This window comes from Gracilinanus agilis, chromosome 4 (genome assembly GCF_016433145.1).
Source record: "Gracilinanus agilis isolate LMUSP501 chromosome 4, AgileGrace, whole genome shotgun sequence".
Taxonomy (NCBI): domain Eukaryota; kingdom Metazoa; phylum Chordata; class Mammalia; order Didelphimorphia; family Didelphidae; genus Gracilinanus; species Gracilinanus agilis.
The window spans coordinates 223,177,939-223,192,799 of record NC_058133.1 but is presented as its reverse complement, the minus strand read 5'-3'; the positions used below and the strand labels follow the sequence as shown (position 1 = coordinate 223,192,799).

At 33.6% G+C, this 14,861-nt stretch overlaps 1 protein-coding gene across 2 annotated transcripts in view; it reads left to right on the top strand.

Annotated features, from left to right (window-relative positions):
• HELZ (helicase with zinc finger) overlaps positions 1–11,503 on the top strand; it is a 196,711-nt gene extending 185,208 nt beyond the window's left edge. For both annotated transcript variants that reach the window (XM_044673963.1, XM_044673964.1), the window contains exons 29-30: positions 3,500–3,752; positions 10,172–11,503. In XM_044673963.1, the coding sequence (XP_044529898.1) occupies positions 3,500–3,752; positions 10,172–10,503 (585 nt within the window). In that variant the 3' untranslated portion in view covers positions 10,504–11,503. The remainder of the gene's footprint in view (positions 1–3,499; positions 3,753–10,171) is intronic.
• The last annotated feature ends 3,358 nt before the right edge of the window (positions 11,504–14,861 follow it).

Genomic DNA, 14,861 nt, shown 5'->3' with positions numbered 1-14,861 from the left:
AGGAACTATATTGGGATTGAAAGAAAGAATTATACATACCTTGGGCCTATGCATATTGTAGAAAAGATTCCAAAATCAAGACAGTCAAGCTTCAGGAACACCTTGAGAAAGCAGACTCCTTATGTCTATACTAGAAGCCAGCAGATAGGAAGGTAGTTAACATCTTCCATACTATAAATCATGTTATTGGTGACACTAGACCAGTAATAAACAATGCATAACTAGAAGCTTAGAAAGAAAGGACAAATTGGACACAACCAAGAAAGTTAGTTTTAGGCTGTGGGACCTCTTCAGGTAGAATTGTAGCTATGGATTTTACAAAGGCACTGACTCTTGGAGCACAGTAAAATGTGGTAACCCAGGAGATTTTTGTAAGGATTACTCACAAGGGAGAAAGGACTTTTCCATCCAAAAAAAAAATGCTATGCCAGTGTTCTTTATATTTGAGCCCACTCTTCCCAGGAACTTTGTGTGCACAAAAGGAAAATGTACTTCTGTATTCAAAGAGATTGCCTCAGTCAGGGGATTGTAGAAATTTGTAGCTGAAAAAAATCAAAGGAAAAAGGAATTTAGAACTAGAGGAGACTTTGAAGAGATCAAAGTCTTTTGTTTTATAGTTGAGAAAACTGTATCCAAAAGAAAAGATTTGGCAAACATCTTTAAAGTGTCTAATATATGATAGGATTACAAAGACACAGAAATAAACCCTTCCATCAATGAGCTTATGTTTCATTTGGGGGAAACATCATGTAGGAGAGAATAAAATGTCATGGATAGGAAAAACAGCAAGTAGACCTATTTGACTTAAAGGTAGAATGGGTTAGGAAGAGTATTGTGCTAAAGGACTCCACAATATGGAGTCACATTATGAAGGGCTTTATTAAATAGAAGAGTTCATATTATGTCTTAGGAGCATTGAAGTTTCTTGAGCAGAAGAGGGACCTGGTCAGACTGGGACTTTGAGAATATCAGTTGTCATCTTTGTGGATTGGAAAGGTGAAAGACTGGAAGATGCACACCAATTAGGAGGCTATTAAAGTTGAAGGGGCGAAAGGGGTTGATGAAATGGGGAAGTGATGAAAATATGCCTACCAGACTTTCTGGATACAGCAACCTCTACTCAAGTTACTCTCTCTCTCAAGAGTTATTTCCCAAAATAGGCATTTCTTCATGCCTCTTTGATAATTTATGCTGTAGTCTCACTGACCTTTTTTTTTTTTTTTTTTTTTTTTGTTAATCTTCAATGTCATAGCTATCCAGTTACTGAAACTTTAAAACAGGGATTCTTGTCTGGGGTCCATGAACTCATATATGTATATTTATGTAAAATAACTATTAGCATAGCTTCCTTTATAAGCCTATGTATTTTATTTAATGCATTGAAAAGCATTGTTCTGAGAAGGGGTGCATAGGTTTCAATCAGATATTGCCTTTCTTTGTAACCCCAGGGCTTAACATAGTTTCTGGTGTATAATAAGTGCTTAATAAATGCTTTTTGACTCAATTTGACCAGTGTAACAAAGAAGTTTATGACACAAAAAGGTTAAGATCACCTACATGAAAGCATCATTTTAGCCATATCATATAATCAACTTGAAAGACACTGATGAAAGCAATTCACAGTATTTTTTAAATGAAATTTCATGCCTCATTGATAAACACACTCATTCCATTTAAACTTCAGCCAATCAGTAAGCATTTATCAGACAACAATTATATACTGAGGACTGTGCTAGGTACTAGAAACACAAAAACAAAACTAAAACAGCCCCTGCACCTAAGGGGTTTACATTCTTTTAAGGAAAACAACATGTAAATATATGTATATAAATAAATACTAAATAAATTCAAGATAATTTGGGGGAAGAAAAGAGGGAGAGTAAAGGCATGTAGGAGGTAGCATTTGTTCTGTGTTGAGAAGGACACAGGATTCTAAGAGATGGAGGTGAGAGAGTACATTTCAGGCATGGGTAGGGGTGGAGCTGGGCAACAGCATATTAACAGTAGATGTAGTGTCATGGGTGAAGAATATTAAGGTCAAAACCAAAGAGTGCATGAGAGAGTGATATAAAAAATAAGCCTCAAAAAGATAGTTTGAAGCCAAGTTGTTAAGGATTTTAACTGCCATGCAGAAGAGTTTCAATTTTATTGTAAAGCCAAAAAGGTTCCATTGAGGCCAACGAGCCAGGGAGTAATCTAATATTCAATTAGGAATATCATATTTCCAGTTGTGGAAAGGTAGATTAGAGGAAAGGGGGAGAGACTTGAGGCAGGAAGACCAATTAAGAGATGATATGGGGGCAGCTGGGTAGCTCAGTGGATTGAGAGCCAGGCCTAGAGACGGGAGGTCCTAGGTTCAAATCCGGCCTCAGACACTTCCCTGCTGTGTGACCCTAGGCAAGTCACTTGACCCCCATTGCCTACTCTTACCACTCTTCCACCTATGAGTCAATGCACAGAAGTTAAGGGTTTAAAATTAAAAAAAAAAAAAAAAAAAAAAAAAGAGATGATATGGAGGGGGCAGCTGAATGGCTGCAGTGGATTGAGAGCCAGGCCTAGAGACGGGAAGTCCTAGGTTCAAATTTGGCCTCAGACACTTCCTAGCTGTGTGACCCTGGGTGAGTCACTTAACCCCCATTGCCTAGCCCTGTAACAAATAAAAAAAAATATATAGAAGGATATATATATATATATATGAAAGATATTAGGGTTTAAAAAATTTTTAAAAAAAAGAGATTATATGGAGGCAATAGCCCAGGCAAGAGATGATGAGGGCTTGAAGAAGATAATGGTCATTTGATGAAAGAAAGTGATAAATCACCTTTTTTCTTTATCTTTCTTGCTTATTATTATTAACATTGTACAAAAAAGGTAATATGGAAATCTGTTTTTACATGACTTTACATGTATAATTGATATATTACTTTCTTTCTCAGTGGGTGGGAGAAGGAACATAAGGGAGGAAGAAAATTTGGAACTCAGCAAAATTAAGCACACTAAAAATAAATAAATAATATTTGCTTAAAAAAAGAAGAAAGTAGTGAATGAGTGAGATTTTTATGGAGATAGAATCAATAAGAGTTATCAACTGATAGGGCCTCTCAAGTTGAAATAGTTTCAGGACATAAAACATGTAGATGGTGTTCCTTTATCCTTGTACTCCTTGATATTAACATAAAACTACCAGTTTTTTTAGAGCTAGAAGAAGCCTTAGAGAACGTCACACATCCAGCCAGCCCTTTTCTTCCCCCCCCCCCTTCCTGACCCTCCCATTTTGTAGTTAAGGAAACTATGGTTCCAAAAGTTAAGTGGTATGGCCAAGACCACAGAAGAGGACAAAGTTAAAGCACTTGTAATAGAACCCATGTATTTTGTAAACCCAAAAGTTTACTAAGACTGTATAGAAAAGTTGTTCTGGGCTAAAAAATAAAATATTGAACTTTAAAAAAAAAGGGGGAAATGCATTGTGTTAATTTATAAAATGTCCTTCTTCATGCAGTATGAACCACGAGGACCAGGCAGGCCATTGTACCAAAGAAGAATTTCATCTAGTTCAGTACCGCCTTGTTCTGAAGAGTTAAATACTCCTCAAGACAGTCTTGCTCAGTGTAAAGAGCATCAGGACCATAATAACCAATCTTCTTTCAACTTTTCATCACCGGAGTTGTGGGTAAATACCACCTCATCTGCTCCACATCAGAACATTCCATGCAATGGATCTAGCAGAACAGCCCCACCCAGAGAATTGTTAGGTAAGGCAAAACTCTTTAACTTCTCATAAACCTCCATATTTCATTGGCTTCCCTAGTCTTCTGTATTTTTATCTTCTTTCCCTTTGTTTTAAATCTTCATTTTTGGACAGTATCAAATCTGGTTCATTATACTTTAGAGAAGTAGAACATCTGCTTAAAGCAGGTTTCTAATTTATATGCATGGGATAAAGACAAAACATGCCAGTTCTTCCTTGGAAGCTGAAACCAGTTGGTTTCTGCACTGTTACTGAAAGGATCAAGTTGCTGAGATCCAGGCAAGTATCTGAGTCAGAGATAACCCTGCCTTTGAAAATTCAGTAAAATGTAACATAAATAAACAATAAAAATTAACGAGAAAATAATAGATTCTTATAAAACAATAGTTTATGATTGGCCATAACAGAAAGAAAGGTGGGACAGTTAGATAGCTAGTATAGTGGATAGAGTACTAGGCCTGAAATCAAGAAAGACTCATCTTCTAAATTAAAATATGGCCTCAGACACTGTGTATTTGTGGGTACTGTGGGTAAGTCACTTGATCCTTTGCCTCAGTTCATCATCGGAGGATGAGCTGGAGGAGAAAATGGCAAACCACTAGTATCTTTGCCAAGAAATCCCCAGATGGGGTCACAAAGAGTTGGAGATGACTGAAAATGACTGAACATCAATCACAATACAAGTTTGAGACAGAGAAAAATGTGGCATATATGTTTTCCATATTCAAACAATCAATTAATTGGAAACAATTCAAAAATTATAATTGACATCTTTCCATGAAATTTGAAGATTAGTGTTATTTAATCTGTTCTTTTCTCTCCTTTTCAAATAATTAATGTAAAAAAATAAGTAACTGCTTTGTTTGAGCTTCCTAATATTTTATTACTTATAACCCAGGGACACCTATGATGTCAAGTCTATCAATTCATTTTTGGGGTGAAGTTCTCTACTGACTAGCTTCCGCTTTTGTATATTAAAATTAATTTTGCTCATCTGAAAAGATATTATCTTTGTCACTGACCTCTTTATGGAAATGTATAGTATACCAGTGATGGGCAAACTACAACCTGTAGGCCACATGCGGGCCCCCTGAAATGTTCTGTCCGGCCGGGGACATTATTCTAATCTGACAAATACAATGAGTAGGATACAATACAATGAAACTTCGAAAGAGTTGCCTTAGAAACAGACTGACAGATGAGCATTTACTTTCCTTTGGCCTCCTCTTTAGAAAGTTGGCCCATCACTGGATAAGCAATTTTTGTCACAAAATGTCACATTGTAAATAGTAAAGCAGTTTTATTAAGTACTAGGAATAGTAGGCATTTTTCCAGAATTGTCATATGAAATGTCAGTAACATTGACATAATATTTGTGTATCTGGAGAGGCAATTGAAATATATATGCATACTATTTTATTTTATTTATTCATTCATTCATTTATTTATTAAGCCCTTACCTTCCATCTTAGAATCAATACTTGGTTCTAAGGCAGAAGAGTGGTAAGGGCTAGGCAATGGGGTTAAGTGACTTGCCCAGGGTCACACAGCTAGGAAGTATATGAGGCCAGATTTGAACCTAGGACCTCCAGGCTCTAGGCCTACCTCTCACTGAGCCACCCAGCTGCCCCCTATGCATACTATTTTAGATGAGGTTTGATGGTTTAAAATTTATTTTAAAACTTTTGTCATTGTAGTGATTTTCTCTATATATCTCAATATACCTTTGGACAGAAACTAATTTTCTAATATGACTTCATAAATTAAAAAGAAAACAAGTACCCAAGCTTCTGTCATTTTATTTTATTGCTCTATCACATAAACTTCTTATTTTAATTGTTCGAAGACAGTTATAAAATTCCTCAGTTGCAATTGCTTCTTTAAATGTATTAAATTTTAATTCAGGGCCAATTAGTTGTGTCCTAAAGCACAGTTTTATGTTGGAATCATTGTTGAGAGAAGTATATAAGTGAATGGAAATGCAATAGAATGAAAATAAAATAACTGCTTAGAGAAATTATGCCTTGTAAATCTAAAATTAAGCTTTTAAAGGTGAACAGAACCATTAATGGTATCATGGAAAACACAATAAATGTGAAATCAGAAGAAACCTGGATTCAGTATCCCATACTTAGCAATTTGAGTTATGACTTTTAAATTTTAGAGCCATAGATTCTTAGAACTGGAAGGAACCTTAGAAACCGTGTAATCCTGCACTTTTTGTAGATGAAGAAATAGACTAAGGGAGTGGCGAACTGACTTGGCAGGGATTGTGGCATGACAAAATTGTTTCATTTATGTTTTGTTTTATATCCACAGTGGATGTTACCATATCTTCTTTTTTCTTTTGAATCTTTAAAAATTGCTGGGTGGCTGTGCTAGACACAGGAGCTATTTGGTAACTTAATGTTACTGTATACACAAATAAAGTAGATTCTTAGAAAATGAACAGAAAACTCCAATCCAAGTGATAATTCTACTATCAAATAGGAATTCTACCTCTGTTCTGTTAATATGGTGATGGCTCATAATTTGGAAAATATTTTTTGGACCTCCAAGTTAAGTGAAAATTTCGAAAGTATCAGTACATTGTTAAATCCATCCTGAAAAGAATATTTTAAAGGAACGACATCTTATTATTTTTAAGCATAATACAGTATTTCAAGTTAGGTTTAGTGAGAATGGTGATTCTGCTTTATTGAATAGATGAAAATGTTTAGTAACCAGCATGGTGATGGAGGAACTTAAGTGGCACTGATTTTTGCTTCAGTAATGCTAACTAAAAGGTGGTTTTCTTTAAGTGGACGTTTTTGCTTACATTATATGCTAAGCTAACCTCTAGTTTGCAGCTAGATTATTACTAAGTATTACAGTATTTAGTAGTTTAGTAAGACTAAATATTACAATAACAATTCTTTTCTCTAAGTATTGCAAGTGAATAATAAAGTTTTATGATAATTCATTTTTCCTAGAATTGATAAGAATAGTATTGAGGGTAGAGATATATTTTAAACCTTTTTGAAACTATGATGCAAATAAATACCTAATCAAATAATGATACTTTGGGCATGAATTTTTTTTTCTGGTCATAGAAACCCCTGGAAGTGAGAACTTTAAAAAAAATAACCCTCCTCTCTAGGTAGTATTCTGCAGTAATGATGTAGCAAAATGGTGGGGGAGGGGGCAGAGAGAGACTGCTAAGAGTCAGACACTTTATACCCTCAATAAACTTCAATATTGCTGGAAGATCTAAATTATATTGATCTTGACTTTCTTGCTGTAAACAAAACAAGAAGAAATAAAGAAAATGAAACTAACTGCAAAGAAAGGAGTTGACAAAGTGATTTTTGTCATGTGTTGACTCAGAGGCAACAAAAAATATCATTTCATAGGGTATTTGTTCAGCACTAGTGATAGATATTTGGGGAGAAAAAGACCCCTTTTAAAATAATTGCTGTTTGTGTACCAATATCAGTTGCTGAAATGAAATGGTAGAGAAATTCTACAGAAAACTTGAACATCCTCCAAAATAGCCTATACTCTGATACATAAGTGACTTTAAGGAAAAGATGAGAATGAGAGGAAATATGTCAGAAAAACCAAATCAGAAAAAAAGAAATGGAAGAGGCCAAAAGACTTATAGATTTCCCAGAAACCTCATGTCTTTATATCATGGCCACTTTCTCTAAGAAGAGAATCAAGAGACGGTATAAGCAGTATTATCTCAAAAACAGAGAGAGGCAGCAGAGGGAAAAACCAGTTTAAAGAAACTTGGCCAAGATAACCAACTAAGCAAATCCATCCATTGAGCATTGAATAATGAAAATAGAAAAAAGAATATTACCAAGAGAAGAGAAATGGTAAAGATTGGGTTTGGGGGGGTGACATTGTTACACACTTTTCTTTATGATTTACGGTAGAACCACCACATACTTGGTCCATAACATCACTTACAGTCCCACGCATGCTCATGAACAGATAGAAATGGGTCTCACAAGAACAGAGATCAAACAGCATTTGGATTGTATCAAATTTTTGTAGAAGGGATCTATGGTATGCCTGTGATAATATCAAAGGTTAATATACAAGGTATTGGAAGGAGGGAAGTTACTAAAGGTGTGGAAAAAGTATTGAATCTTATTAATATTGAAAAAGGTGATCTAGAGCATAATGATATAAATCTCTTTCTTACTTTCCTATCTATACAGAATGGTTGTAAGAGTTATTTATACATGAGTCAAAGACATCTTCAATGAGTATAATAGTAAAGGAACATAACAAGATTTCACAGGCCATATTCATTACTGAACTGCATCTTGACTATTTCACAACAGCATAAAAGAATTTAAATTCTCTTTACATTTATTGTTTGTTGATTATTAAAAAAATTGATTTTTTTAGAACAAAACTCTTGCCTATGGACTCTTTCACAGCAAAATCTTCCTAATCCATATATCAAGGTTATTCAGAAATACATGGAAGATAAAACAACATAAATAATTATGTTCATTGATAATCACTATTGAGTGAAACATAAAAACAGGGAGGTATGTGGTCCCTTTGGGGATTTACCTTTGTGATAGAGGAGATCTAGTGAAGTGTCCAGGTCAGAGAAGGCTTGTGAATAGCTAGGTCCTCCAGGTATTCCTATATGTATATGATAGTGTGCTTATTACTTTTAACTTGAGAACTTTGAAGAGCCTCTTTGGAGAGATTTGTAAACACTAAAGAGTTCAACCTGTCATAGTCATAGAAAGACTAAGTAAATGAAGAATTGCCTAGATTTCAACATTCAATTCAATACATACTAAACCCCTATCATGTGCCAGGACCTAGGAATGCTTTTATTTCCCCCCATTGGAAGTACACAGTAAACCATTCCTTATGACAAAGATTTTTTGTTTTTTTTTTTTAATAGAAAACAAAAAAACACAGTTTAGCAAAACCAACCAATACATTATCCATCTCTGTGATTACATGAAATATTCCACACCCATCATTCCTACCTCTGCAAAGGAAGTAAGGGGAATATGTTTTCTACCACTATTCCAGGACCATACTTGTTCATTATGATTCTACAACATTCAGTTTTATTTTGTCTTTTCCACTTATATGGTATTCACTATGTATAGTTAATAAACACATTTTAGAGCCTACTGTGTGCCAGGCACTGGGCTAAAACACTGGGGATACAAAGAAAGATATCAAATGGGAGAAGACAATATATAAAAAGAAATTTAAAATGGGGGTAGATATTTGGGCACTGAAGGGTTGGAAGTGATCTGAGGAATTGTGAGTTTCAGGGTTGATTTCAACTTGCTGAATAATGAGTTTCTGGAGATCATGAGATCCAATAGAATAGCTGGGCAGGAAATGATGAGGTTAATGCCCTAAGGTCATTATCAGGAAGGACTGCTCTGATGCTTTGATGTTATAAATATGAAAAATAATAAAGGCTGGTATAAATATATAATTTAGTAATTTAATTAAAGCCATGCTGATAGATAAAGTTATTAGACCACGCGCTTGTAAGCATTTAAACTTGCCGCCTCCATTTTGTCTCCTGTCTCCTCCTCCGAGTCTGCTAGCCAAGAGAGCCTCCCTCCTAACCCAGGAGATTATAAACTCCTCTCTGCTTCGACGTAGGCCTCCCCACGCCCAAAGAACCGGAAACGGAAACCCGTTGGACCACAGGAAATGTAGTTTGATACATTTCCCAAATTTCACTTTTACAATGTCCAGTTCCACCCTCTTAGATAAGAGGAAGGGAGGGGCCCCAGAAGTAGGTGTGCTGAGGAAGAGTGAATTTCAGAATAGATTTCATCTTGGAGAATGATGAGTTTCTGAAGACCATGAAATCCAGTCTTCCAGAATTCTTATCTTTTTTTTTTTACTCAGGAATATATTATATTATTAAAATAATTTAATATTACATGTAATTCACTGTTACATGACTTAAAATTCATGTACTTTGATTTACTTAGCCATTCCTCAATCAATTCAATGGTCATCTAATTTTCTTTCATTTCTTTGTCACTACCAAAAGTGTATATTTCATAGTCATTTTTTGGTGGGTTTTGCCTTTGACTTTTTAAATGTATCTTCTTAGCAGTAGTATCTTGGAAAGGATAAAGACATTTTGATCACTTTCTTAGCATAATTCCAAATTGTTTTCCATAATTATACCAGTTCACAGCTCCGACAACAGTTTATTAACGTGCCTGGTTTTTACATAGCCCCTTCAGCATTAATTATATTTTTCCATCTTTATCAGTTCCTCCACATATTGTAATAAAAAAATCTCTTTTTCATATCGTTACTGAATTTTTACATGAAAATGTGTATCATGTATTTAAGATAATCAAATTGTTTATAACTTGAGAACCTACCATTAAATCAACTTTCTTTGTCCTTTGATTTTAGCTCCATCAAAGCCCTTGAAATCCTCTGAGGATCACCTGAAATCTGAAAACCTTCAGCTGTCCAATTCCTTCAACTACAGCATATTGCAGCATCTAGGCCAATTCCCACCCCTCATGCCCAACAAGCAGATTGTGGAATCAAACAGCAACAGCCAGCCAAGTTCTGGGGGGAACAAACCTACTATGTCCTATGCAAGTGCTCTACGGGCGCCTCCAAAGCCCAAACCCCCACCTGAACAGGCAAAGAAAAAGAGTGACCCTTTGTCTCTGTTTCAGGAACTTAGCTTAGGTAGATCATCAGGTAGCAATGGCTTTTACTCGTATTTTAAATAATCAGTTTTTTAAGAGAGAATCTGTTTTCTTTTTTGTTTATGTCAATAGGATAAATATAGTTGGGCTTCACTTGTAGTTGCAACTATTCCTTTGTTTATATTAGTAAATATATCCTCACTTAATGCTTTTGCTGCTAGACTTAAAACTAATTTTTTAACTTTATCCCATTATTTTGCATTTTGAATGTGGGTCAGAATTTCAAGACAGCTTTTATGTAGAACAACAAATATTTTTAAATTTGTGTAATGTTACATATGTGTTGCATTAAGCTAGCAGCTAAAAAGTTAACTTTGCAACTATACAAAAAAAAGAAAAAAATTGTCCTAATTGTATTTAAAAAGAAAAAAAAATTGTAAGTAGCATTTACATTTATTCAATAACATTAGTATACAATGCTGGGTTTCTATACCAGAAATGGCCAGTTGATGTACAAATGTATGTTATTTTTGCTTAAATTCATTTTAATTTTTTTAAATAAAGGGGCAGCATCTTCTAAATACTTTCAGTTTTATCAGTTTTTTGTGAAAGGATGCTGCATTCTAAGACTTTTATAGTTTTAGATTCTGTATGATGTGGTATTGTAATCTCCATCCACTATAGGATAGAGTTAAAGGTATTCCTTGCAGACACATTGAGTATACCACCGTTTTTTAAATATGCAAAAAAGCATTGGTATACTTAATGCCCTCTTATTTTTTGGACAAGCTACTAATTCAGGCTTGTTTTTAATGTTAATTTGATAGATTTTTTAAATGAATCATGAAGCTGAAAATAATTTTTAGGTATTGGTGCTTAGTAGATTTAATAATTATTTTTTAAAACTGAGTGAATTTAGTAAAATACCTGAGTCTTTCCCCCTACTATGCTTGTATAAATGTTTGTAATTTGGCTTCCCCTTCTTTCTCCCCCAGTGGTATAAAGAATTGTGTCACTTTTTTTTTCTTCTCCAGTAAAACTTTTGGTACATTATTTGATGTTTACATTAAAATATGACATTACATATGGAAATCAGTTATTTTGCTAACTATTTTGTTTGATGAACATCAATGAAGAAGAAATATAATGTTTGCCAAAGTTGTGCCCAAATTTGGCTAAATCTTCACTATGGCAGAAAATGACCCTTATGTTTTCATGTGAATTAGTTCTTCATAAACACTCCAAGGATTAATCCTTAAAGATAAAATTAAAATTGATATTTTAAGTATTTCATGACCTAAAAGTATTTTAAATGAACTTTGGACAAAATCTCAAAATAAGTTTAACCTTTAAACATTGTGGTCATCTTGTATACTGTCCACCCTTCTTATGTGATGCATGTATTTACTGAAAACTAAAATTTAATGTGTTTTTCTAAAAAATGAGAACGGAAAGTATTGCAAGTCAATATTGCAGCTCAGCCTACATGGCAAACCATTGAAAAATTGTTTTCCTATTGAAGGACCATTTTTAAATGGGTGTCCTTTGTTATTAAAGCACATTTATGAAATTGCATTGAGAATCAGCAAGGGTCAAAATCATTTCTCTCATTTGATTGGACTTCAGTTTAACTAAAAGTCTGTGTGATCTCGGTCTGTTTAGTTGAAGAGTTCTGTTAGTTGAAAGTTAGTAAGCAAAATAAGAAAAAATGAATAGCGAATATAGTTTCACATTGCAAGTAATGAATAACCAGCTTGTACTCGGTGGCCTGCACAATTTTGAAGGCTGGGATTAAATCACATTTGGAAAACTAGGCCAATGAGGCACAACACATTTTCCATTTATGAGCCAAACTGAGCAGATATAGCCATATAATTTATTTCTTATGAATAATAATGTAACCAAAAGTAAAAGAATAAAAACAGCCCTTGTCAGATATGATGAACATTTCCAACATATAAGAATTTTTAAATGTGGAGTTTTTTATGTTCCTGGTCTGCAGTTATTTGTGAATGTGAATTTTCTAGCCTGTGATGTCCTTATAAAATGTGCAAGACTACAATGCTTTAGATAGATTTTAAAAGCATTTTCCATAATACTAAGATAGCACTGTAACTTCAAGATTTTCAGCTCTTGGAGTAATCTCTTTATTCTGTTTACCATACTTGAAGATTTAAAAAAAAAACAGTTGCTAATTTTTTTTTATTTGTGACTTAGCTAACTAGTTCCCTGTAGAAGACCACAAGCATATCCTACCAACTTATGCAAATATACTGATAATCAAAGCATGTGACAAAGAAACTATTATAATAGTTGAGGTGACAAATCCATTCAAAGTGCTATTTCAGAAATTTTGCAATATGTGTATATATATACATATATATGTATGTATGTATATATGTATCTCGAGTATATATAATACAATATTCCAGTAGTGCAAATGTTTTTCAGTAGCAGATACTTTATTTTCAGTTTGTTTCCATAGCTAAGGATTCTGTTTCCATCTAGTTTTTTGGTTTTTTTTTTAAAGGGATCTGCTCTGAAAGTTTATTTTAACAAGCTTACTCTTTAACCTTTATCATTACTATATAATGTATACTTTTCCTACCACACTTTTAAGTAGTTTGTTACTGGGTGCAGAGTAGCTTCTAAAACATTTGAGCAAATCTTTGCTTATTAAGCAAAGGCAAAAACCCCAGGGAGAAGTAAAGTGTGACTGTATTCTCTAAATATTGTTGATTCTGTTTGGTGTTTGAGAAGTAGTACAAGCACCTGTGAATAAAATAAAATCTGAGGAATTTGACATCAGGTTCAGGCTTTCAGCTCTAGACTTCAATTAAGAGCAAGAATATCTTGATAATCACCCTTCAGCAGTACCAAGTGCTACCAAGTTCATTGTCTTTCCAGGGCAGATTCCTCTTAAATGAGGTAAATTGTTTTTTTGTCTTTGTACTTCCTCTGTTCTTTGTAGCACACTGAAGTTTCTAATATTTCTTGCCAGGAAGAATTTGTATTCACTTTACTTTTTAATTTTACTTCTACATGAAATTTTAAAATCTTCAAATGTCTTTTTTTTTTTTTAGCATTTACTTTTGTGAAGTAAAATTTTCATTAGTATTTTTTTCTTAATCATGATTTTTTGCAAGTATGAAATTCATTTGGCCACTTTTGCATGTATATGTGTATATACATATATATATATATATATATATATGTATATATATATATATCACACCCTTTTTAAATGTCTTTTAAGGTTTTTCTTTTTCCATTTCCTTTCTTTTTCAGATTGTTGCAGGAAGGCTCCCTTTAAGGGAAGAGCTAATTAATAAAATAGTTCATAAATTGACTGTACTTTTTCTTTCCTCACAAATATACTTTATTCTCTCCTTTTTTGTGTTTGTATAACAAAGTGCTTTGTGAAACTTTTGCATCAGGGGTTCTAGAACACATTCAGATACAATGTAATCATTAACTGCTTTTCTTAACGAATTGCAGATTAATAAAATAATAAAAAAAACCCTATTGTATACACATAATCAATTCCAAAATCATAAACTCAAAGACCTATTTGTGGGAATAAATATTTCCCTGCTTGAATTTGCTGAGAAAGTTAGTGGAATTTCCTAGCTTTGGGTGTAATTAGTATCTCAGCCTTAATATTGAATTATTATAGCCAACTTGACTTCCTATTTTAATATTTTCTATGTATCTCAGGAGCAAAATTATAGGTGTATGTGAATTTTATTTCGCATCTTATAGTGGAGGCTTGTCAGGGAGTGGAGAGAAAATTTCAGGGTGATTCTTGTGTTTGTATTACTGTTAAGTAAACTAGATCTACTAAATAATACTTTAAAGGATAGACTCCCATTTCATAGCATTGTTTCATATTGGACTTGATAAAAAGGAAAATCTTAAAAAAAATGTAAAAATTTTTAATAAATCAAAGAATGTAATTTTCTGCCTTAAAATGGTATCCAGTACATTTGTCTTTTCCCTCTTTCAATACTTAGAAAATATTTTGTCCTCTGGGGTTTTTTTGGTCATTATTAGTCTTTCCTAAGTTGACCTTTAATTTAAGAAAACTTCCATATCTGCTACCATCTTATATATTTCCCTCCTGCGCCTTAAAGAAAAATTTCAGTCTAGCTTTTTACCTTTTATCATCCTGCATGATCTAGACTGAACTATTTCTAGAGACCACAAGTAATTAAAAAATGGACATGGCACAATTGTTATTTTAAAAAAGTCACCCATATATTCACTTCTAAGTGACATTACAGATGTCTTCATTAAAGAGAAAGAAGGAAGCATAATGCTGTCTTGGAAAAATATTCCTTTTAATAAAATTCTCTTATTTCTTCTTTAATCAAGATTAGGTGCACATTTGCAATAATTCTACTGCATGCTGCTAAACTCCCATTTGCTGCCTTCATCCCTAC